The 25,116-nt window shown below is 45.0% G+C and overlaps 1 protein-coding gene across 1 annotated transcript; it reads left to right on the forward strand.

Moving 5' to 3' along the window:
- The first annotated feature begins 867 nt into the window (after nt 1-867).
- Nucleotides 868-2,875, forward strand: LOC123446258 (pentatricopeptide repeat-containing protein At2g13600-like). Its single transcript, XM_045122930.1, has one exon. It carries the CDS (start codon nt 877-879, stop codon nt 2,752-2,754), a length of 1,878 nt encoding a protein of 625 aa, XP_044978865.1. The 5' UTR covers nt 868-876; the 3' UTR covers nt 2,755-2,875.
- The last annotated feature ends 22,241 nt before the right edge of the window (nt 2,876-25,116 follow it).

Here is a 25,116-nt window from a genome sequence, read left to right on the forward strand (position 1 = left end):
AAGAGTACACCAACAGCAATCTTGCTCAACAACATTAAATGTGAGATTAAACTTTGGGTTGTAGCAGGAACAACAAAATAGGGCACCATTGTACGAGGAGACCGAGTTCTATGTAGTTTGGTGCTTGTAACAAAAATTCTATCCTCTTTTTAATTAATATATGATGTAAATCTTTTCCAACCATTTTAAAAAAATAAGACAAAACAAGAAAAATGACTGAAGGTGGCTTTAGCTGCATTGGTGAGAAAAAATTATACAATGGTCTCAACCTATCTGACAGATGAGACAACTACATGATATGTCTTCATTGTACATGTCCTAATAACCTTGGTTTGCGAATACACTTTGATTGGATGGTTAGAGGAACTATAATATCCCCAACCCACGAGTGTTCAAATCCTAATGCTCGCATTTATTTCTGGATTTATTTTAGGATTTTCAGCAATGCAATTTCAGTTAGCGGAAACGTTTCCATCGATGACGTGGTGCGTATGAAGACTTAGTAAATTCCAAGATGATATGCTGGCTTAGTTTGTCGGGGGTGTTCATAGAAATACGATGTGCGTGTATGCGTTCATAGGAATAAATGTATGTACTTTGTTAAAAGAAGTATGCGTTCATATAAGCGTTTGCATATGTACTTTATTCCGAAGCCAAGGAAAATAAATAGAACCTACAAAAAAGGGGTTTTCTATTGACGCCTAGCGAAATCAGTTGTTATGTTTTTGATCTTCTTTGCGCGAGAAGACCCTTGACTGAGGAGACGTGTTTGGTTGTTAAAAAAAAAACTTGAGTTTGCTAAAAGGGAAAAAGGAAAAATCACATCGGCCTTCTCAAAAAAAGGAGAAAAAGAAGTCATTGCGACACGTTGAATGAATGCGGCCACCACTTTCACTGCTCCAGGCGCGCAAGCTCCACGCGACGCTCCTCAAGTCCGGTTACCATGGCGACGCCTACCGCTGCAACCTCGTCCTTCGCGCCTACGCCCGCGGCGGCGCACTCGCCGACGCCCGCGGCCTACTGGACCTCATGCCGTCCCCGACCCTCGTCTCCTACAACACCGTCCTCTCCGGCTACGCCTCCTCCTCGACCCCCGGCCTCCTTGACGCCGCCCTGTGCCTGCTAGACGCGATGCCTGAAAGGGACTCCTGGTCCTGGAACACCGCCATATCCGGCCTTGCACGCGCCGGCCGGACTCGCGACGCGCTGCGAAGGTTCCTGCAGATGACGCACACCGCCTTGGTGCCGGACGCGTTCACGTACTCCATCGTCTCGCCGTGCTGCGGCGTTGACCTAGGATCCGCGCGTCAGGTCCACGCGCGGGCTGTTAAGGCTGGGGTATTCGCGGACGCCTGCGTTGGTACTGGTTTCATCAAGCTGTACGCAGAGCTGGGCCTGATGGAGGATGCAGGCAAGGTGTTCGACTGTATGCCGCTGAGAGATCTAATGTCATGGAATGTGCTCCTGGACTGCGGTGTGAGGTCCGGGGAAGCAGGATCATGTATGAAGGAGTTTCTTAGCATGACCGGCTGCGGGGTTCAGCCTGATGAGTTCACCTTTGCCACTGTCTTGAATGGTTTGGCTGAGCTGTCTGCAGGTCTAGAGGCAATGCAGGTACACTCAATTATTCTAAAATCTGGGTATCTTAAGGATCTATTTCTGTGCAATTCTTTGCTGGATCTGTACGGGAGATGCGGTTACATTGACTTGGCTAAGAAATTGTTCGATGCTATGCTTGAGAAGGATGTTGTATCATGGACCGCTGTGATTTCAGGGCTTGCAGCCTGTGGTTATCAGGCTGATGCCTTCGACATATTTCGCCAGATGCTGAAAGCTGCAATGCTGCCCAATTCCTTCACCTTTGGCAGCATAGTAAGTTCATGTGCAGATGTAAATGACCTTGGGAGTGGGAGACAGTGTCATGCTCTTGTTGTCAAGCATGGGTTAGAACTCGTTCCTATAATTGCCAGCTGTTTTGTCGATATGTACTCAAAATGCGCCAAGATGGATGATGCAATAAGAATGTTCGAGATCATGCCACAGAGAGATATTATATCTTGGAATGCGATGATATGTGGATTAGCTCAGAATGGTCAATCAGCAAGATCTCTTGAGCTGTATGATGAAATGACGCAACTTCATTATGAATCGGTCACCCCAAACTCAGTAACCTTTGTGGGTGTCCTGAGTGCATGCAGCCATGCTGGTGCTGTCCAAAAAGGTTGCAGCTACTTTACTCAAATGGTCAATGACTTCCACATCGAACCAATTTCAGAGCACTACACTTGCCTTATTGATCTCTTTGCACGAGCTGGATGGTTAGATGAAGCAGAAGAGATCATTTCAAATGTACCTTTCAAACATGATGCTGTTATCCTGGGCATCTTGCTTAATGGCTGCAGAAAATATGGTAACCTTGATATGGCTAAGCGCTTTGCTAAGAGGCTTCTAGTGAATAATCCAGATAATGCATCGGCCATTTTTCTACTCTCAAATATGTACATTGCAAATGAAGAATGGAGTGATGCCTCAAAGCTGAGGGATGCTGCGATTTCAAGTGGAACTCATAAAGTCATGGGGAATAGCTGGATTGATGTTGGTGGTCAAGTACAATGTTTCAGAGCGGGTTCTAGTCCAGATGCACAATTCGAGCAGATATATGATGTTCTGCAACAACTTCAGTTGATGATGGTAGATACTGACAAGTTGGTCACACAGATTAACCCCTTATGTACTTATATTAACTGTGAGTAGTGACAACTATGCTTTATTTTGATGCGTTTCAAATTCAGATTAAGTAATACTGTGTGCAACTTGGATTGTTTTTGAATGACCGATTTGGATACTATTTCTATCAGAGAAGGTTAGTTACTTACGCAATGCAATCTACTACATCAGTCGGCTCACAGTACTAAATCATGTGTTCCTGAAATCGTTCATATTTACTCAAACACCACATTTGTTTCAGTATATACATTGCAGGTGTAGGGACTCTTTGATTTAACCCAATAAATGTCCACTCTTTTTTTTTTTGCAAGAAAACATGAAGACAAATAACTAGACTTGTGTGAACTAAGTATATGTTAGATGGTTAGGTTCCTCGTGATGGAACCAGACCACCTGGGTTCAAAGTCTAGGTGTGCCCATTCAGTGGTATTTCAGGTTTTCCCAGCGCTATTCTTTCGTGGTATAATGTGTCCATCTACTACGAGGAGCATGTGGCGACTTCGTCAATATGTCGGTTCAGTCTATAGGAGATTCTCATAGGGATATGATAGGAAGCAAGATGTGACATCCTCAGCTTTTGCTAGAGTGTTGGATGTAATTAAGCTACAATAAATATATGCAATGAATGCCACGACATCATAAGGTATATCGTTGATCTCGTGTTAGTTGAAACCGAGTCAAAGTTTGAAGTTTAAAAATAAATCAAACGGGAAAAGTTTTATAATGTTTAAAATAAAAATTGTCGGGGAAGTTATTAAAAATTTCCTAATAAGTTATAAAAGTGAATCGAGCATTTTAAAGTTATTACAATCCCTATATAACTAAAACAGGAGGCTATTTAGAAAAATAAATAAAAGAAGTAATTAAAAAAACACCCCTGGCCGAACTGGGCCAAGTGGCCCAGCCGGCCATCTACCGGCCCAACCCGCACCTGGGCAACCCTAGGGCGCCGAACGCCCCAGCCACTCCCTGCCGCCAGGGGACGAGGGAACCCACTTCCCTCGTCCCACCAACTCCCCCTCGCCACCAACCTCACTCCTCCCACCTACCGACGCTCACCAACCCCCATCGCTCTCGTGCCAGCGCCTCGCCCCCACCCTCCCGCTCGCTCCCCCCTGCTCCTCACGCGAGCGCCGCCGGCCCTCCCCTCCCGTCGGCCCCCGTCGTCCCGCTCGTCGCCCCTGGCCACCGCGTCCCCCCACTCCAGACGTCGCCTCCCTCCTCTCCCTCATGCCCCGCGCGCCTCCCTCCTCTCGTGCCCCGGCTCCCCACCACGAGCCCCTCCCCTGGAAGCCCCTGTCACGGCGCACCCCCCATGCTGGAGCTCCCCACCGGCGCCCTTGGCTGGGGCCCCTCCGGCCACGACGCTTCCCCACACCGGCCAAAGCCCCCGTCGAACCCGCCGCGCATCGCCTCCACCGGACCCTCCTCCTCGCCGCGGCCCTCCGGCGTCCTTCACCGACCGCACCGCACCGCCGGCTTCCCCGTCCTCCTCCTCAACGGCTCCGCCGAGTGTCGCCGAACCCGCCCCTACAACGTGGGTGAGAACGCCCCTCTCGCTCTCCCGGTTCCATTCCGACGATCGTCGTCGCGTTCCGACGTCGTTAGACTCCTGTAGGAGGAGGTGGAGATAGCCTCTCTCTCTCTCTCTGTGTTGAGAGTTTCATGTTAGCTAGCAGAGAAGTTAGAGATGAGAGAAAAGAAAATAATAAGAAGAAAAATAATGTATATGTGTATGTATGTATGTATTAGGTATGTATGCATGTATGTAGAAGAAAAAGAAAAGGCATAAAAATAAAATATAAATATATATATATATATTTTTATTAATAAAATAAATAAATAAATAAATAAATAGATATATTATTTTAATTAACTAGTTAATTAATTAAATAGATAAATTAGTAATCGGTTAATTAGGATAATTAAATTACCCTATTAGAGTATGACACGTGGGTCCCCACTAATTTAATCTGATTTGTTAATATTTAATCTTAATTAAAAACTTGTGTCTATGACACACGGGACCCACTAGTCACTTGACCAGTGAACTGCTGATGTCAGCATGACATCATGCTAATGTCATAATTGCATTTAATCAAATTAATTTTTTTTAATTCCTAAAAATTGAATAAAACTTTAAAAATTACTATAAAATAAACCGTAAGTCAGATCAAAATATTTTCAACATGAAAGTTGATCAGCAGAACAAGACGAACCCGGATACACGGTCTATTCGTGTGTCACGCGTCCTTAGCATAGCAAACATGGAACTTTTCCATCGTTTTCAGTGTGACCGGTAGTAGCCCGAGACCCGGAAAATATCGTCAGGTATTCTTCCGATCCGTCTATGACGGATGTTATTGCGTTAGCTCATGCCTAGCCTGCCTTTTGTCATGACGTGCTTAGTGTTGCACTGTTGCTGTTATTTATTGTTTCTTCCCCCTCTTCTTACCGAAAGACCCCGAGACCGATGATGATCCGGTGATCGACTACTTCCGGTCGAGGATCCGTTTTCTCTGCAGAGCAACGAGGCAAGCAAACCCCCTTGATCATCCCTATATCGCCTACTCTTTCTCCCTCATGCTTGCATTAAAATTTTGCTACTGTTGTAGTTAGCTCCTATATCTGATGCATAGCCTAATTTTGATGAACTACTACTTTCAGTACTGTATCTTTAAACTGTTTAGTATAGGCGGAGCAGTCATCCCCTCTGACCCCTTTATTCAGTTGCCCCGCTTATTTGTCGAATCTCGATCCTTGATCGACGAGCCTGACCCGGCACAACACTTACACCCCCTTAGTTGTGCGACACAATAGGGATAATATCAGGTACCGAGGGTGACACCTCGCGAAGTACTCCTGATGATATCTCTGTAGTACAGCTAGTCGGTCATGGTTATCGAGGGTGATTCCTCTTTCACCATTCCCGACGATGCCTCTGTCGTGCAACCCCTCAAGTGTGGGACCCTCGAGGGTGATTCCTCTAGGTCCACCTTGATGTTAGGCGGGTGGATTCCTGCGTGTTTGTGTCGATGGCTTAATTAAAATGATAATGGATTTGGGTATTTGATCTGGGTTGCTCGGAAGGCCTTATTACGCACTAACCGTCTGCGTGGGAAGAATTATGGGTACTCGACGTCGCGGTATCAGCCGAAGCTCTTCAGATGTCAGCAATGGAGCGGCGCGCGCCCGAGCGGTCCCGAGATGCATCGCGCTTGTGATTAAGGGATGCTAGGACTGACCTCGGCCGCCCACACATCGTGCAGGAGCCCGGAGGGCAAGTGGGCCCACGAACCCTTTGTGCTTAGGAGTTAGACCAGCGGGCTGGCCTCTCTGTTGAGTCTTAGGTGGGGCTGCGACGTGTCGATATTCCGAGGTCGGGCATGACCCAGAAAAGTGTGTTCGTCCAGAGTGTTATCGAGCGCATCGGGGAATATGTTGTGCACCCCTGCAGGGAAGAAATTATCTATTCGAATAGCCGTGTCCACGGTTACAGGACGACTTGGAGTTGTGCCTTGATCTTATACAACTACAACTATTACTTAACCGGATTTAGTTGCCCCGGGATTGCTTCCTCGCAGGGAGTCGAGGGAGCATCTCTGGGCGTGACCTCATATTAATATTGCTGCAACAATATGACTATTAATTGTGTTACACCTGTTCTACTCTCGTGTATTGCTGCAAGACCCTGAAGATGCTGGTCTTCGATAGGACTAGGCCTTCTCTCTCTATTCTCGCATTGCTGCAGTCAGTCCACATATAACCCCTTTCTTTGATACTGATGCATCTTAGAATAGTTCTGATGTAAGACTTGCGAGTACTTTGGATGAGTACTCACCATTGCTTTGCTCCCCCTTTTGTACCCTTGATCCGTTGCTGCGACTAGATGATGGAGCCCGGGAGATGGAGGTTCCCGCCGACGACGACTGCTACCCCGACGGTGCCTACTACTACGTGGAGGCTGCTGAAGACAAGGAGTAGTTAGGAGGTTCCCAGGCAGGTGGCCTTGCCTCGTTCGATTGTTGTATCTTTTGTGCTAGCCTTCTCTAAGGCACCCCATGTTTTATGTCTGTACTCAGATATTGTTGCTTCCGCTGACTCGTGTGTTTATCGAGCTTCTGTATTCTAGCCCTCGAGGCTCCTGGCTTGTAATATGAAGCTTGTATTGTTTTTTTGTGTCTAGAGTTGTGTTGTGATATCTTCCCATGAGTCCTTGAGTTTGATCATACGCATTGCGTGTATGATTAGCGTACGATTAAATCAAGGGCGTCACAAGTTGGTATCACAGCCGACTGCCTTTATGTAGCCCCCTTTCCAACTCCTTGGCCGAAGTTGAGTTTAGTGTTTGAAAAACTTTACTAACACTGATGTTGTGGCTTACGGCCCCACATCTCAATTGGGTGGTATTAGTATCTTTTACTCCTTTCCTATACTCTGGGCTCTACTCTCTCTTCTCTTTCGGGATAAATATTTTGCTAACTCTAACATTAGGTTCTCGTAAATACTTCCTCCCGGTGAGCCCCATATTCCAGACGATGGCTTGATCCGTTAGAAGACTCCGATGATACTCTCCAATGTTTCTCTCGAGAACTTGTGCCCATCGCTCTTGCGACTTCCCTCCCTACGTCAACCACTATGGATGACTACATACAAATGTCGCTCTTACTTTCTTTTCCCATTGCTCTTTTTTACGAGATGAAACGAATTATCTTATCGGGGATTCGTCCATCATCAATTGTCATGGGTTTCAAAAGTTCTTCGAATTACTATTCGATCTTTCGGAATCCCAGTAGCCTATTGCTTTTGACCTTTCCCACCTGCTTGTGTTATGGTTAAATCCATATGTCTAGCAGCATTCACTAAAATCCTTTGTGATTTTCCTGTGATCTTATTGATTCTACCTTTGTGTGAATGCACACAATCATCTGTTGATACTCATAAATTATTTTCCGACTTAGACGTCCTTTCAAACAGAGCTGGTTCTCAACAAATGAACTTTGGTTGGTTGTCCAACTAAGTCCATTCAACTTACTTGTATTTGATCGGAGCATCTGATTATGATACACCAACCTGGAAATCCTAATTCCTTTGGTAATTAAGTATGGATATTTTTCAGATGTTCTATAATCCAATGCCTCGCGTTTTACCCCCCTCTGATTGAGTACTGATACTCACATCAGGTCTTTTGTGTACTGCCAGACCCATCACTGGGTTATTATCCGACATCATCCTTTACATTCAAAATTTTCTTGTGATATTGTTCTTGATACATTATGCCATTGGTTAATTGTGTCTTCTCCTTCTGATAGAATGGTATCCTATGCTTTGTTAGCCATGCTCTTCAAGCATGTGCTATTTAGTCTTAACGTTGTGGTATTTGTTCCTAAGATGCCCCGATGGGTTGAACCTATGCCTTCCTAAAACAATATGATCCGACAAGTTTTCACGAGTCTTGCTCTTCTGGTGTTTTGCCGAATGTTCTTTCAAAGCTATAACTTGATCAAGAGCGAGCAGTAAATGGCAGGTGATGCTTTGATGAAGTGGGAGTCGACCTTGAAGTTGTGTTCATGCCCATGGAAACGACGTTGATCGTATCATAGAAGCTTCTCGTATCAATAAACATTCATTATGTGGTTTGAATTTGGTATCTATGATCTTGTCCTTAGCAATCGTGGTTCTGACCATGTTGTCCTACCTTGATTTCATTCTCAGACAAGTTAAGGTACTTGTCTTCTTCAGATCAATACACCGGTCCAAGCCTTAATGTTGATCTACCTCCGGGTATTATTCCTTGTAGCTCGAGGATATCACAGAGCTATATAACTTCTTGTGAGCTCCTCTTCAACTATGATATTTTCATTAATTCTAGTTTCCTCGTGTTTGAGTTGTTGGACACGCAAGTACATCGATAACTGAATCAAGTACGCATTGCGATTCAACAACTTTTAGTAATCTTCCTTGTTTACGAGTTTGTACTCGATCATGTCATTGCAAGCTGTTAAGCTACATCATCATCATCATGTTGGAGATCGACCATGCTATCTATACCCTTCATCCGTGGAACATAATTCCAACTGTGTGTTAAGCTTGCATCGAGCTTTCCACATCATGTTGGTTGTCCTGAAAGGCAATCGCAATTCTAAGCTAACAGTCTTAATTGTGTTTCTGGCAACCTGTAGCTTCACCATTCCCTTGTTTGATGTCGTCGCCGATCGATTACATATTCGTGAAGTTCTCAACAAATGTGTCTAATCATCATCAGCATTCTGAGCTCTTGCAGGGCACCGATCAGATGCATGATGAGAAATACCATCCTTGCCCCTCGATGAATTGTATTATCATCAACATCCTTGTTTTCTTCCCTCCAACGCAAACTTGATCATGTTTTGTGTTGTCCTTTGTGTCCCTAACTATCCAACTTACGTTATCTTTTACCTTGGAGTATTATTATCTTTTCTGTCAAGAATGTTGTGAGCATCATTGCACCTCTTAAGAATTCTTGATATAGTGATACTTCTCGACATCACCATTCATTTCTTGGCCCCGTGTTGTTTCAAACCGGAATACCAACAAGTGAACTCTGATGTGTGATTCCAATACTTCTCGCAACCCTATTGCCTTGAGGTTAACAACTGATTGTTTCATTCTTAGTGTGTTGGGTGTTGACTCATCATTTTTGACATTGGTTGTGCTACTCCATCCGTATTTCCGAGTGCACCCTTCGACCAATGTTTAATTGTTGTTGTTCCCTCGAGCATACAACATTATACCATTTGACTTGACAAATATTATCTCCTTGATATTATAAATTTTGGAAACTCATCCCTGTCAAAATCTTGAGGGATTGTTGTTGAGTCCATCAGCCACACCCTCAACTTCTCCATGTTCCGTGATGAAGCTCTTGAAAGCATTATCCTTGTGCCTAGCTCATGAAGAATAGGTTGGGTAGAAGAAGTGTATATCCCAAAGTTCACGTGCACTCTTTCCGCCGTGTATATGTGAAGGTTTTGTTTCGCTTCCTCTTGGGAAATACCAAATCATTCATGCATGTGCGAAGTGTTATATGTTTTGAAGAATTGCTATCATCACTCCATATAACTTCTCTTAGCACGCCAAGCCACTGACTGATTTGATCAAGGGAAAAGAAGTTCCTTCATAAGAGCTAATCCAGACTTACACATGGAGCCTTGTTATCCTCGATGATGGTTTCCAAATGAGAACTCAGTTGCATTTTGACTTAAGAATTCTATGTGGGCACGAATTTCTTGACATTGTGTTCATATGTCTTACAATCGAACTCATGGTTCAATAATTGCTTGTGTAGCTCATATCATGAGAATCTTGCATCTTCATCTTTCTTCTCAGGTATCTTGAGCCTGAGGTATCCTAACACCAACCAGATCTGAATCTCTGGCAGATATGATGGTTGGAACATTTTTCCAATAATTATAACTTTGGTCTTATGTAACCCGGTATGGTGATGTCTTGTTTGGCACACCGGGCCGCAGGACCTATTGTTATAAATTCTTCCATATGTAAGGTTCGCCATTCTACCATGAGGAAATTGTATGACTTAGTTTTGTAAGTTGATCCTCATGAATCCTCTTTGTATACCCATAAGTCCGGCCTTTATCTGATGACCTTGTCGATGCTACCTCGAAGCACGAATGTGGTACGTCAAATTTCAACAGGAACAGTGGAAGCGCAAAGCTAAATTGTTCCTGATCAATTATCCAAACCATATGGTATTGTTAAACATCATGATTCTTCTTGCCTCTTTGTCCAAATGGTTATGTACTTGATGACGTATCATGTATACCATACTCTATGTTTTCCTCGGGAATGGTATACTTTAATACCTGTGTGTGTGAGCACATTTTCCTTCCTATTGGTCTGTTTGACCTTTCTTGTGTCATAACTTATCTAAGCAGTGTTAATTCCCTTCTTAGGTAAAAATCTCGGTATAAAACTCTGTCAGCAAGACCCTGTTACTATTGTGGATAACATTCCATAACCACTGGTGGACGACAACTTTGCCTATTGGTCCGCCTCGTTTCAACGAGCAAGAAAATGGTACTAGTCGTTCCCTGCCCTTATTACCGATGTTGTTGCCAACATAAGTGACAGGCTATCCTCTGACATGTCTTGCTACCAAGACCGTATAATATGTCACCCCTCTGCCTACTCCCGGCCCACATGGTGGACCCATAACCCAAAGTTCCACTGGATTGAAACCTGACTCTCCTGTACATCTTTGACTCCAAAGTATCCCTTACACTTGGCTTCGTATAAAATTCCCGAGCCACCGTTAAATGGACCGACCACTCTTCGGTCCGAATGATACCCAACACGCTGAAGATCAAATCCGTGTTGTTCTTGAGAATCTGAAGGCTGCTCAGTCTCATCACAAGGGTCAGTATGACCGTCATCATCAAGATATGGTCTATCAACCTGGCGAAAAGGCTTATCTTCGTGTCACACCAATGATAGGTGCACACCATTTTGGGATCAAGTGCAAGTTAGCTCCTCGCTATATTGGTCCTTTCACTGTTCTCGAAAGGCGTGGAAGAGTGGCTTATCAATTGGAACTACCGGCGAACCTTTCTCGGGTTCACGTTGTCTTCCATGTGTCTCAGCTCCGCCGTTCCTTCAAAGATCCTATTCGAGCAGTGGATCATGATATGTTTGAGCTGCAACAAGACCTCTCTTATAAAGAGCACCCGGTCCGCATTCTCGACCAAAATGAACGGCAGACTCGTCGCAAAGTCACCAAGGTCCTTAAAGTGTAGTGGTCAAATCATTCTGAAGATGAAGCCACTTGGGAACGCGAGGATCATCTTCGTGATGAATACCCCGAGCTCTTTCCTTCTACCTCTTAATTATCGGGACGAGGATTCTTGTTAGTAGGGGAAAGTTGTGACATCCTCGACTTTTGCTACAGTGTTGGATGTAATTAAGCTACAGTAAATCTATGCAATGAATGCCTCGTCATCATAAATTATATCGTTGATCTCGTGTTAGTTGAAACCGAGTCAAAGTTTGAAGTTTAAAAATAAATCAAACGGGAAAAGTTTTATAACACTTATAGGCGGAATAGAGTGTGGTGAAGGTTGTGAGGCAAAAAGGAGGAGATGGTCACATTGACTCGGCATATCAAAGGGCTATGGAGATGCCCATCAATAGATATCAATGTGAAAGAGTAGGGATTACCATGCAATGGATGCACTTAGAGCTATAAGTGTGTGAAAGCTCAAAAGGAGAACTAGTGGGTGTGCATCCAACTTGCTTGCTCACGAAGACCTAGGGCAATTTTGAGGAAGCCCATCATTGGAATATAGAAGCCAAGTTATATAATGAATATTCCCACTAGTATATGGTGGTGACAAAACAAGAGACTCTCAATCATGAAGAACATGGTGCTATTATGAAGCACAAGTGTGAAAAAAGATAGTAGCATTGTCCCTTCTCTCTTTTTCTCTTTTTTTTTGTTTGGGCACTTTGGCCTCTTTCCATATCTCTCTATTTCTTTTTTTTTTGGTGTGGGCAACTTTGGCCTCTTTTTTTCCTCACATGGGACAATGCTCTAATAATGATGATCATCACACTTTCATTTACTCACAACTCAATGCTTAGAACGATGATGACTCTCTAGGAAATGCCTCCGGCAGTGTACCGGGATGTGCAACAATCTAGCTTGGCGTATGACTCGCTAGCTATCTTACGATCATGCCATGGCAATATGTAAGTGACGACACAAGTCATGAGACAAAACGGTGGGATTTGCATGGCAATATATCTCGGAATGGCTATGAAAATGTCATGATAGGTAGGTATGGTTGCTGTTTTGAGGAAGGTCTATGGTGGTTTTGTGTACTGGCGAAAGTTGCGCGGCACTTGAGAGGCTAGCAATGGTGGAAGGTGAAAGTGTATCTATACCATGGACTCACATTAGTCATGAAGAACTCACATACTTATTGCGAAAGGTTTTATTAGTAATCGAAACAAAGTGCTAAACGCATACTCCTAGGGGATGGGTTGGTAGGTGTTAACCATCACGCGATGCCGACCGCAACACAAAGGATGACAATCAATAAATCAATTATGCTCCAACTTCCTAACATAGCGGTTCACCATACGTGCATGTTACGGGAATCACTAACTTCATCACAAGTATTTCTATATTCACAACACCCTACTAACATGTCTCTTAATATTACCAAATCCATGTCTCAAAACTAATTGATAGGAATCAAACTTCTCTTTATAATCAATGCACACGAATATTAAAGTTTTATTGTATCCTCTTTGGACGCCCATCATCTTTTAGGACTACTTTCATAGCACAAGCCAACTACCAAGTTACTCAGAGAGAGCACTCTCAAAAAGATATAAGTGAAGATCAAGAGTTCTTATTTCTCCAAAATATGACACCGGCGTGCTCTAAAAGATCTAAGTGAAGCACTTAGAGCAAAGTTATCTAGCTGAAAAGGTATAAGTGAAGCACATGTGAGCTAAATTGCCTAACTCAAAAGATATGAGCGAAGCTCAATGAGTATTCTAGCAAATTCACGATGAGTGCATGTCTCTCTCAAAAGGTGTGTAGCAAGGATGATTGTGACACAACAAAAAGAAAAGACTCCTATAATAGACGATGCTCCAAGCAAAACACATATCATGTTGTGAATAAAAATATAGCTCCAAGTAATGTTACCGATGGATTGAAGACGAAAGAGGGAATGCCTTCCCGGGGCATCCCCAAGCTTAGGTTTTTTGGTGTCCTTGAATTTGGCTTGGTATTCCTTGGGCATCCCCAAGATTAAGCTCTTTCCACTCTTTATCCCATTGTCCATGAGAACATCACCCAAAACTTGAAAACTTCACAACACAAAACTTAAACAGAAACTCGTGATATCATTAGCATAAGAAAACAAACTACCAACTCTTTAGGTACTGTAGTAAACTTGATTTCTATTTAGATTGATGTTAGATTACTGTATTGTCACTTTTTCATGGCTAGTACCCCCGATACTATCCATAGTTTCATCAAAATAAGCAATCAACACAACAAAAACAGAATCTGTCAAAAACAGACCAGTCTGTAGCAATCTGTATACTTCGTATACTTATGGTATCCCACAAATTCTGAAAAAATATGACAATTTGGGAAATTGGCATATAAACCAGCAGAAAAAATTAATCAACTCAAAAGCTCTTTATGGATAAAAATGAAAAATAATTGCATGAGCGAAAAGTTTCTGTCTTTTTCAGCACGATCAAACAACCATCACCAAAACTAGTCATAAAGGTTTTACTTGGCTCAAACACAAAAAGAAACACAAAAAACACAATCATAACAGAGTTATTATGGTGTGGACACAACAAAACATAAAGCAAAAAGCAAAGATAAATTCATTGGGTTGCCTCCCAACAAGCGCTATTGTTTAACGCCCTTAGCTAGGCATTGATAATTCAATGATGCTCACATAAAAGACAAGAATGGAAGCACAAAGAGAGCATCATAAAGCATGTGAAAATCACATCTAAGTCTAACATACTTCCTATGCATAGGCATTTTATAGGAAAACAAATTATCAAGACAAGCAATAATGACCATATGCAAGGAAGAAGAAAGAGACAACAACAATCTCAACATAACGAGAGGTAAAATAGTAACATGAAAGTTTCTACCACAATATTTTCCTCTCTCATAACAATTACATGTGGTATAATAATAAAATTCAACAATATAGCTATCACATAGGATATTCTTTTCATGATCCACATGCATGCAAAGTTGATGCTCTTCAAAAATAGTGGGACTATCATCAACTAAAGTCATGACTTCTCCAAACCCACTTTCAACATTATTGCAAATATCAAATTCATCATGAGGCTTAAACAAATTTTCAAGATCATAAGAAAAATCATTACCCCAATCATGATCATTGCAACAAGTAGTGGACATAGCAAAACTAGCATCCCCAAGCTTAGGGTTTTGCATATTTTTAGCATGATTGACACTAATAGGATTTATAGTGAAACCATTGCAATCATGCTTTTCATTCAAGGAGCCCTCGTGAATCACTTCATAAATTTCTTCATCACGATTTTCAGATTCACGCATCTCAAGCAAAACTCCATAGAGAAAGTCAAGTGCACTCAACTCACTAGCAATTGGTTCAACATAATTGGATCTCTTAAAGAGATTAGCAAGTGGGTGAGGATCCATATCACTAGATTTTCAGCAAGCGAAGATGCAAGCATATTGAAGGCACATAGCACACAAGCAAACAGAAAGCAAGCGAAATAAAAGGGCAAACGAAAAAGGCAAATATTTTTGTAAATTTTTGTTTTTCAGAAGTGGGGGAGAGGAAAACGAGAGGCAAAAAAAAGAGTAAATGCAAGAGATGAGTTTGCGACGGTTACTTGGATAAGTTTCACTTGATGCTCCCCGGCAACGGTGCCAGAAGTTGGCATGTTGACGGGATACTATTCTTGACTTGATCCTCCCCGGCAACGGCGCAAGAAATTCTTCTTGCTACCTCTTGATCTTGCGTTGGTTTTTCCCTTGAAGAGGAAAGGGTGATGCAGCACAGTAGCAGTAAGTATTTTCCTCAGTTTGAGAACCAAGGTATCAATCCAGTAGGAGTATCAAGCCAAGTTTCCACCGTATCTGCGCAAAAATAGCAAACTTGCACCCAACGCTACAAAGGTGTTGTCAATCCCTTCACGATTGATTGCAAGGTGAGATCTGAAGGTGGAAAGTGCAACAAAGTAAAAGTGTAGGGCCGAAAATATGATCTGAAGTAGACCCGGGGGCCATAGTGTTCACTAGAGGCTTCTCTCATGATAGCAAATATTACGGTGGGTGAATGAATTACTGTCGAGCAATTGATAGAACCGCGCAAAGTCATAACGATATCTAAGGCAATGATCATACATATTGGCATCACGTCTGAGACAAGTAGACCGATACTTTCTGCATCTACTACTATTACTCCACACATCGACCGCTATCCAGCATGCATCTAGTGTATTGAGTTCATGACAAACAGAGTAACGCCTTAAGCAAGATGACATGATGTAGAGGGATAAATTCATGCAATAGATATAAACCCCATCCTTTTACCCTTAATGGCAACAACACGATGCGTGCCTCGCTACCCCTTCTGTCACTGGGTGAGGTCACCGCACGGTATGAACCCAAAACCAAGCACTTCTCCCATTGAAAGAATCATAGATCAAGTTGGCCAAACAAAACCCACAACTCGAAGATAATTACAAGGATATGAAATCATGCATATAAGAGATCAGAAGAAACTCAAATAAGATTCATAGATAATCTGATCATAAACCCACAATTCATCGGATCTCGACAAACACATCGCAAAAGAAGATTACATCAGATAGATCTCCATGAAGATCATGGAGAACTTTGTATTGAAGATCAAGAGAGAGAAGAAGCCATCTAGCTACTAGCTATGGACCCGAAGGTCTATGGTGAACTACTGACGCATCATCGGAGAGGCAACGGTGTTAATGAAGAAGCCCTCCGTATCTGAATCCCCCCTCCAGCAGGGCACCAGAATGTGCCCCAGATGGAATCTTGCGAAGACAGAAGCTTGGGGCGGCGGAAAAGTATTTTCGTGTCTCTCTCTCGTGGTTTTGGATTTTTCCGAGATTTATAGGCGGAAGAAGTAGAGCAGAGGAGCCATAGGGGGCCCACAAGCCTGCTAGATGCGCCCCCCAGGCCGCGGCTAGGGGGCTTGTGGCCTCCCCTGGTGCCCTCTATCTTGGTTCTCAATCTCCCTGCGTATCTTCTGCTCCGGAAAAAATCTTTTCAGAGGTTTTATTCCATTTGGACTCCGTTTAATATTCTCCTCTTAAAAGGGTCAAAACACGGAAAAAACAGGAACCGACACTTGGCACTAAGTTAATAAGTTAGTCCCAAAAAATAAAATAAAAGACATACAAAACATCCAAAGTTTGACAAGATATTAGCATGGAACCGTAAAAAATTATAGATACGTTGGAGACGTATCACCCCACCTGCCCGGGCTCCCCACCAGCTCCCTCGGTTGGGGCCCCTCCGGCCACGGCGCCTCCCACACGTGCCGAAGCCCCCGTCGGATCCGCCGTGCCTTGCCTCCACCGGACCCTCCTCCTCGTCGCCCGGCCCTCCGGCGACCTTCACCGACCGCACCACACCGCCGGCTTCCCTGTCCTCCTCCTCAACGACTCCACCGAGACTCGCCGACCACCCCTACAACGTGGGTGAGAACGCTCCTCTTGCTCTCCCGGTTCCATTCCGGCGATCGCCGCCGCATTCCGACGTCGTTAGACTCCGGTAGGAGGAGGTGGAGATAGCCTCCTCTCTCTGTGTGTTGAGAGTTTCCTGTTAGCTAGCACAGAGGTTAGAGATGAGAGAAAAGAAAATAAGAAGACGAAAAATAATGTATCTGTGTATGTATGTATGTATGTATGTATTGGGTATGTATGCATGTAGGTAGAAGAAAAAGAAAAGGCATAAAAATAAAATATAAATATATGTTTTTATTAATAAAATAAATAAGTAAATAAATAGATATATTATTTAATTAATTAGTTAATTAATTAAATAGATAAATTAGTAATCTGTTAATTAGGATAATTAAATTACCCTATTAGAGTATGACACGTGGGTCCCCCACTAATTTAATCTGATTAATTAACATTTAATCTTAATTAAAAACTTGTGTCTATGACACACGGGACCCACTGGTCAGTTGACGAGTCAACTGCTGATGTGAGCATGACATCATGTTAATGTCATAATTGCATTTAATAAAATTAATGAAATATGTTTTTAATTCCTAAATATTGAATAAAACTTTAAAACTTAATATAAAATAAACCGTAAGTCAGATCAAAATATTTTCAACATGAAAGTTGATCAGCAGAACGAGACGAACCTGGATACACAGTCCATTCGTGTGTCAAGCGTCCTTAGCATAGCAAACATGGACCTTTTCCATCGTTTTCAGTCTGATCGGTAGTACCCCGAGACCCGAAAAATATCATCAGAAATTCTTCCGACCCGTCTATGACAGATGTTATTGCGTTAGCTCATGCCTAGCCTGGCTTTTGTCATGACATGCTTAGTGTTGCACTTTTGCTATTATTTATTGTTTCTTCCCCCTCCTCTTACCGGTAGACCCCGAGACCGATGATGATCCGGTGATCGACTACTCCCGGTCGAGGATCCGTTTTGTCTACAGAGCAACCAGGCAAGCAAACCCCCCTTGATCATCCCTACATCGCCTACTCTTTCTCCCTCATGCTTGCATTAGAATTTTGTTACTGTTGTAGTTAGCTCCTATATCTAATGCATAGCCTAATTTTGAAGAACTACTACTTTGAGTACTATATCTTTAAACTATTTAGTATGGGCGGAGCAGTCATCCCCTCTGACCTCTTAATTCAGCTGCACCGCTTATTTGTCGAATCTTGATCCTTGATCGACGAGCTAGACCCGGCACAACACTTACACCCCCTTAGTTGTTCGATGCTACAGAGATAATATCGGGACCGAGGGTGACACCTCGCGAAGTACTCCTGAAGATATCTCTGTAGTACAGCTAGTCGGTCATGGTTATCGAGGGTGATTCTTCTTTCACCATTCCCGATGATACCTCTGTCCTGCAACCCCTCAAGTGTGGGACCCTCGAGGGTGATTCCTCTTGGTCCACCTTGATAGTTACATCGTTCAGGATCCAACGAGGGTGATACCTCGGATTCCCCCTAATGTTTCTACCACACAGTTACTTGACCATGTTACTGGGATCGTTGATGAATAGATGTTAGGCGGGTGGATTCCAGCGTGTTTGTGTTGATGGCTTAATTAAAATGATAATGGATTTGGGTATTTGATCTCGGTTGGTCGGAAGGCCTTATTACACACTAACCGTCTGCGTGGGAAGAATTATGGGTACTCGATGACGCGGTATCAACCGAAGCTCTTCAGACATCAGCAATGGAGCAGCGCGCGCCCGAGTGGTCCCGAGATGCATCGTGCTTGTGATTAAGAGATGCTAGGACTGACCTCGGCCGCCCACGCATCATGCAGGAGCACGGAGGGCAAGTGGGCCCATGAATCCTTTGTGCTTAGGAGTTAGACCGGCGGGTTGGCCTCTGTGTTGAGTCTTAGGTGGGGCTACGACGTGTCAATATTCTGAGGCCGGGCATGACCCAGAAAAGTGTGTCCGTCCAGAGTGTTATCGAGCGTGTCGGGGAATATGTTGTGCACGCGTGCACGGAAGAACTTATCTATTCGAATAGCCGTGTCCACGGTTACAAGACGACCTGGAGTTGTGCCCTGATCTTATACAACTACAATTGTTACTTAACTGGATTTAGTTGCCCTGGGATTGCTTCCTCGCAGGGAGTCGTGGGAGGATCTTTGGGCGTGACCTCATATTAATATTGCTGCAACAATATGACTATTAATTGTGTTACACCTTTTCTACTCTCGTCTATTGCTGCAAGACCCTGAAGATGCTAGTCTTCGATAGGACTAGGCCTTCTCTCTCTATTCTCGCATTGCTGCAGTCAGTCCACATATAACCCCTTTCTTTGATACTAATGCATACTTAGAATAGTTCTGAGGTAAGACTTGTGAGTACTTTGGATGTGTACCCACCGTTGCTTTGCTCCCCCTTTTGTCCCCTTGATCCGTTGCTGCGACCAGATGATGGAGCCCAGGAGATGGAGGTTCCCGCCGACGACGACTGCTATCCCGATGGTGCCAACTACTACGTGGAGGCCGCTGAAGACCAGGAGTAGTTAGGAGGTTCCCAGGCAGGAGGCCTCGTCTCGTTCGATCGTTGTATCTTTTGTGCTAGCCTTCTCTAAGTGTGAAATCCTCGACTTTTGCTAGAGTAAATATTGTAATTAAGATACAGTGATCACCCGCTAATGATGCCACATCATCGAGAATTACCGTCGTTGACCCGCATTGAATTTCTATCCGGATTCAGAAATTGAAAACAAAAGAAAAGTATATTTATAAATTCATATTAACTATTAAAGGAAGATGTGTATAAAAAGAAAGTATTAAAAAAAAGAAAGGAAAGAAAAGAAATTAAAAAAAATAGATTAGAAAGAAGAAATAATAGAAAAAGAAAAACAAAGCAAAACAAAACAAAAAAAAGAAAAAGAAGAAAAGGAAACCCCCCCACCCCCGTGGCCGACTAGGCCAAAGTGGCCCAGCCGAGCCGGCCCACCCCACGCCGCTGGAACCCTAGGGCGAGGGAGCCCCCTACCTCGCTCCCTCCCTCCCACTTGCGCCGCCACCCCACCCAACGCCCACGAGCCCCCCCGCACGAGACCCCTCGTGGGGCCCCCACCCCACCGACACCTCTCTCCCTCTCGCTACCCCCACGTGCCCCCCATCGATCTCCTCTCTCTCTCGGTCCTATCCCCCTCACCATCGAGAGGCTCCCAGTCCCCCCGTCGCCCCCCTCAGATCCACCTCCTCCCACCGACGAGCCTCCCCTCCTCGTCCCCATCTTGGCCGACCCCTCCCCACCGGCCCTCCTCTCCACCTCGCCCCCTCCCCGGCCAGCGAGCTCCTCCACTCCCCACCCGACCGGCCACCACCCGAGGCCCCCTCTCCAACCCGAAGCCCCCTCCTCACCTCACCAACTCCGGCGAGCCCACCCGCCGGCCGGCCTCACCTCGGCCGCCCCCTCCTTGAACGCCGCCCCCCTCCGGGAGGGCCTCTTCCTCACCGACCGACCTCCCCGGCTCCGTCCCCGCCATCACCACCGCGCCATCACCGCTGTCACCTCCACCTTCCCGCGAACTCCGGCTTCACCGGGCCGTCTCATCAACGTTGGTGATCCCCTCCTCGGGCTCCTCCCACCATCGCGTTCCCCTCACAGTCCCGGTTCCGTTCCGGCAAACGGGACTCCGATCCGTCGACGGTAGTAACCGGTAGGAAGATTTGAAGATGTTGTTCTTCTATGTTGAGTTAGAGCATAGAGTTCTTGTGTGTAACTCTGTTAATAGAGAGAGAGATGGGAGTGTTGAGAGTTAAGATAAAATAAAATAAAATATGTATTAGATGCCGTATGTATGTATGAGATGCGACGTATGTATTTGCGTATATAGGTATTTGGAGGAATACGATAATTGCATGATTATGTATCTCTGAAAAAATGAGTATATGGCCTAAAGTCACTTACCGGTGGGGCCAATGCACCCGCTGTCTATGACAGGGAGGCCCCACGCGATAATTAAAAAAATAAAAATAATGTTAATGTTTTTATTAAATAAATAAATAGATATATTAGTTAAATTAATTAATTGGATAATTAGAATAATTAGAGTATGACACGTGGGTCCCCCACTAAATTAATCTGATTAATTAATATTTAATCTTAATTAAAACTTGTGCCTATGACGTTCGGGACCCGCTGGTCAGTTGACCAGTCAACTGTTGATGTCAGCATGACATCATGCTGATGTCATAATATCTTTCAATTAAATTATTCAAATCTGTTTTTAATTCCTAATTATTGAATAAAACTTTAAAAATTAATATTAAATAATCCGTACGTCAGATCAAAATATTTTCAACATGAAAGTTGATCAACAGAACGAGACGAACCCGGATACACGTCCCGTTCGTCTGTCACGCGTCCCTAGCATAGCAAACATGGAACATTTCCATCGTTTCCAGTATGGCCGTTAGTAGCCCGAGACCCGGAAAATATCGTCAGATATTCTTCCGACCCGTCTATGACGGATGTTGCTGCGTTAGCTCATGTCTAGCCTGCATCTTGCCATGTCATGCTTTGTGTTGCACCGTTGCATTTATTTTTTGTTTCTTCCCCCTCTTCTTACTGATAGACCCCGAGACTGACGCTGCTGCCGGGTACATCTACGACCCTGCCGATCAGTCCTTTGCCGCAGAGCAGCAAGGCAAGCAAACCCCCCTTGATCATTCCTATATCGCCTATGTCTTTCTTCCTACTGCTTGCATTAATATTTTGCTACTGTTGTAGTTAGCTCCTATATCTGATGCATAGCCTATTTTTGATGAACTGCTACTTTTAGTCCTGTGCTTTAAATCTGCTTAGTATAGGTGTAGTAGTCATCCCCTTTGACCCCGTAGTCCAGTTGCCCCGCTTGTTTTCAAATCTCGATCCCTGATCGACGAGCCAGACCCGACACAGCACATACACCCCCTTCGTTGTACGACGCTACACAGGTACCGAGGGTGACACCTTGCTAAGTACTCCTAATGATATCTCTGTAGTATAGCTAGTCGGTCGTGGTTATCGAGTGTGATTCCTCTTTCACCATTCCCGATGACGCCTCTGTCGTGCAACCCCTCAAGTGTGGGACCCCCGAGGGTGATTCCTCTAAGCCCACCTTGACGGGTACATTGTTCGGAATCCAACGAGGGTGATACCTCGGATTCCCCCCGATGTTACAACCAAACAGTTACTCGACCATGTTACTGGGATCATTGGTGATTAGTTGTAAGACGGGTGGATTCCCGTGAGACTGTGTTGTTGGCCTAATTAAAATGTTAATGGATTTGGGTGTTTGATCTGGGTTGGTCGGAGACCTTTTCGCACTAACCGGCTACACGGGAAGAATTATGGGTACTCGGCGTCGCGGTATCAGCCGAAGCTTTTCAGATGTCAGCAATCGTAGTGGCGCGCGCCCGAGTGGTCCCGAGATGCATTGCGCTTGTGATTAAGGGATGCTAGGACTGACGTCGGCCGCCCTCGCATCGTGCAGAAGCGCGGAGGGGAACTGGGCCCATGAACCCTTTGCGCTTAGGATTTAGACCGGTGGGCTGACCTCTGTGATTAGTCTTAGGTGGGGCTGCGACGTGTCGATACTCCGAGGCCGGGCAGGACCCAAAAAAGTATGTCCGGCCAGAGTGTTATCGAGCGTGACGGGACATGTGGTGCACCCCTGCAGGGATGAAAATTAACTATTCAGATAGCCGTGTCCACGGTTAGATGACGACTTGGAGTTGTGCCTCGATCTTATACAACTACAATTGTTAGTTAACTGGAATTAGTTTGCCTCGGAATTGCTTCCTCGCAGGGAGTCGAGGGAGGATCTTTAGGCGTGACCTCACTTTAATATTGCTGCAACAATATGACTATTAATGTTTTACCCCCCTTGTTCTACTCTCGTCTATTGCTGCAAGACCCTGAAGATGCTAGTCTTCGATAGGACTAGGCCTTCTCTCTCTATTCTCGCATTGCTGCAGTCAGTCCACATATAAACCCCCGCTTCTTTGATACTGATGCGTATTTAGCGTAGTTCTGATGTAAGTCTTGCGAGTACTTTGGATGAGTACTCACCGCTGCTTTGCTCCCCCCTTGTCCCCTTGATCCGTTTGCTGCGACCAGATGATGGAGCCCAGGAGATGGAGGTCCCCGCCGATGACGACTGCTACCCCGACGGTGCCTACTACTACGTGGAGGCCGCTGATGATCAGGAGTAGTTAGGAGGTTCCCAGGCAGGAGGCCTCGCCTCGTTCGATCGTTGTATCTTTTGTGCTAGCCTTCTCTAAGGCACCCCATGTTTTATGTCTGTACTCAGATATTTGTTGCTTCCGTTGACTCGTGTGTTTATCGAGCTTCCGTATTCTAGCCCTCGAGGCCCCTCGCTTGTAATATGAAGCTGATGTTATTTTATTTGTGTCTAGAGTTGTGTTGTGATATCTACCCGTGAGTCCTTGGGTTTGATCGTACACATTTGCGTGTATGATTAGCGTACGATTAAACCGAGGGCGTCACAAGTTGGTATCAGAGCCGACTGCCTGTAGGTAGCCCCCTTTCCAACTCCTTGGCCGAAGTTGAGTCTAGTGTTTGAAAAACTTTACTAAGAGTGATGTTGTGGCTTACGGGCCCACATCTCAATTGGGTGGTATTAGTATCTTTTACTCCTTTCCTATACTCTGGGCTCTAATCTCTCTTCTCTTTCGGGGCAAAGATTTTACTAACTCTAACATTAGGTTCTCGAATCACATCGACCCGGAGCGCTGGACTATCTACTCTTTCTCCTGAATATATATTACACACACTGTCATTTGACATCCGTCAATGTTATTTTCAGATGCGTCCCGCAAGACAACACATGCGCCTGACACAGGCCACTGAGACGACTGGGTTCCCGGCCATTTTGGTCGACCTCCTGACCAGGCTGGGATATCGCTGGTACCCCGAGTATACTGTGTTCGAGGATTTTCGCGAGTAGAACCAGTACCAGTACCAGGCTGAGGTTCGCATCTTTGACCAGAGGGGCAGCGAGACCCTCGAGCGCCACGTCTTCTGTGGTATTGGAGTGTCGGTCGAGATGGCCGTCCATGATGCGGCCTACATCGCCATCACCCGTCTCCGTGGAGCGTACCCTCACCTAGAGGAGATCCCTTTCAGATACATCCCGCATGCTCCTGCTAGGGATGAGACTAGGTGTGATGTCACTGCCTACACTTCCGACGTTCGGGAGCGCAGCGACCGTTCCTACGTTGCTGTCTGCGCCCCCTACGTGACGCGTCGCTACGACGCGCGGTTTCTGGTGCAGTACACTGAGGCACTGGATAGTTCTTTCCAAGCTCTGACTGTGGAGCTGTATGCTACGCGCGCTCGTCTTTACGACGCGTTGACAGAGCTGCAACCATCACACTGCCCGAGGGTTCCCCCTATGCGCATCCGCGAGCCGAGCAGGACAGAGCTACCATCAGCTCTCGAGTGGACTGATGTTGGGGGTAGAACCCGTGCACTTGGACCTCAGCTCCTCGACTGGATGCGGTACCCTCACCAGAGTCACAACGGGACACAGGGTCCTGTCCCTACCTTCTATCACCGCCTGCTACCAGGATTCGATCGTCCTCTCCGACGTTGATGTAGCCTTATCGCTACATCTCGTTGTGGTACTCTTCCACTGCGTGCCTGCGCGCCGCCTAGTGAGTCCAGGGTATCGTCTAATGCGTCCGGGCTATCGCCAAATTTCGAATTTGTAATCGTTAGTCTGTAATCGAACTTATGTATGGGTCTGTATGTCGAACTCAACTACTATGGAGTATCTATCGCATTTCCCTTTCATTATGCTTGATTACTTCATGAATGCGTGCGATGCCTTTGCAATTACTTTAAGCTAAACTACCCCTGTTAAATATTTAACAGGATGGTTAGACCAGCTGGCCGCCCGCGTGCCCCTGCCAACGATGCACCACCCCCGCCTCCTGAGTATATGGCGGGGATGATCCAACAGTTTGAGCTGAAACGCCAGTTTATGGAAGGGCTCATGGATCAGTTCCAAAGGCCGAACATGAACCAACCGCAAGGCGTGACACTGCAAGACTTCTGCCGCCTC

The sequence above is a fragment of the Hordeum vulgare genome, chromosome 4H, assembly GCF_904849725.1.
Source record: "Hordeum vulgare subsp. vulgare chromosome 4H, MorexV3_pseudomolecules_assembly, whole genome shotgun sequence".
Taxonomy (NCBI): domain Eukaryota; kingdom Viridiplantae; phylum Streptophyta; class Magnoliopsida; order Poales; family Poaceae; genus Hordeum; species Hordeum vulgare.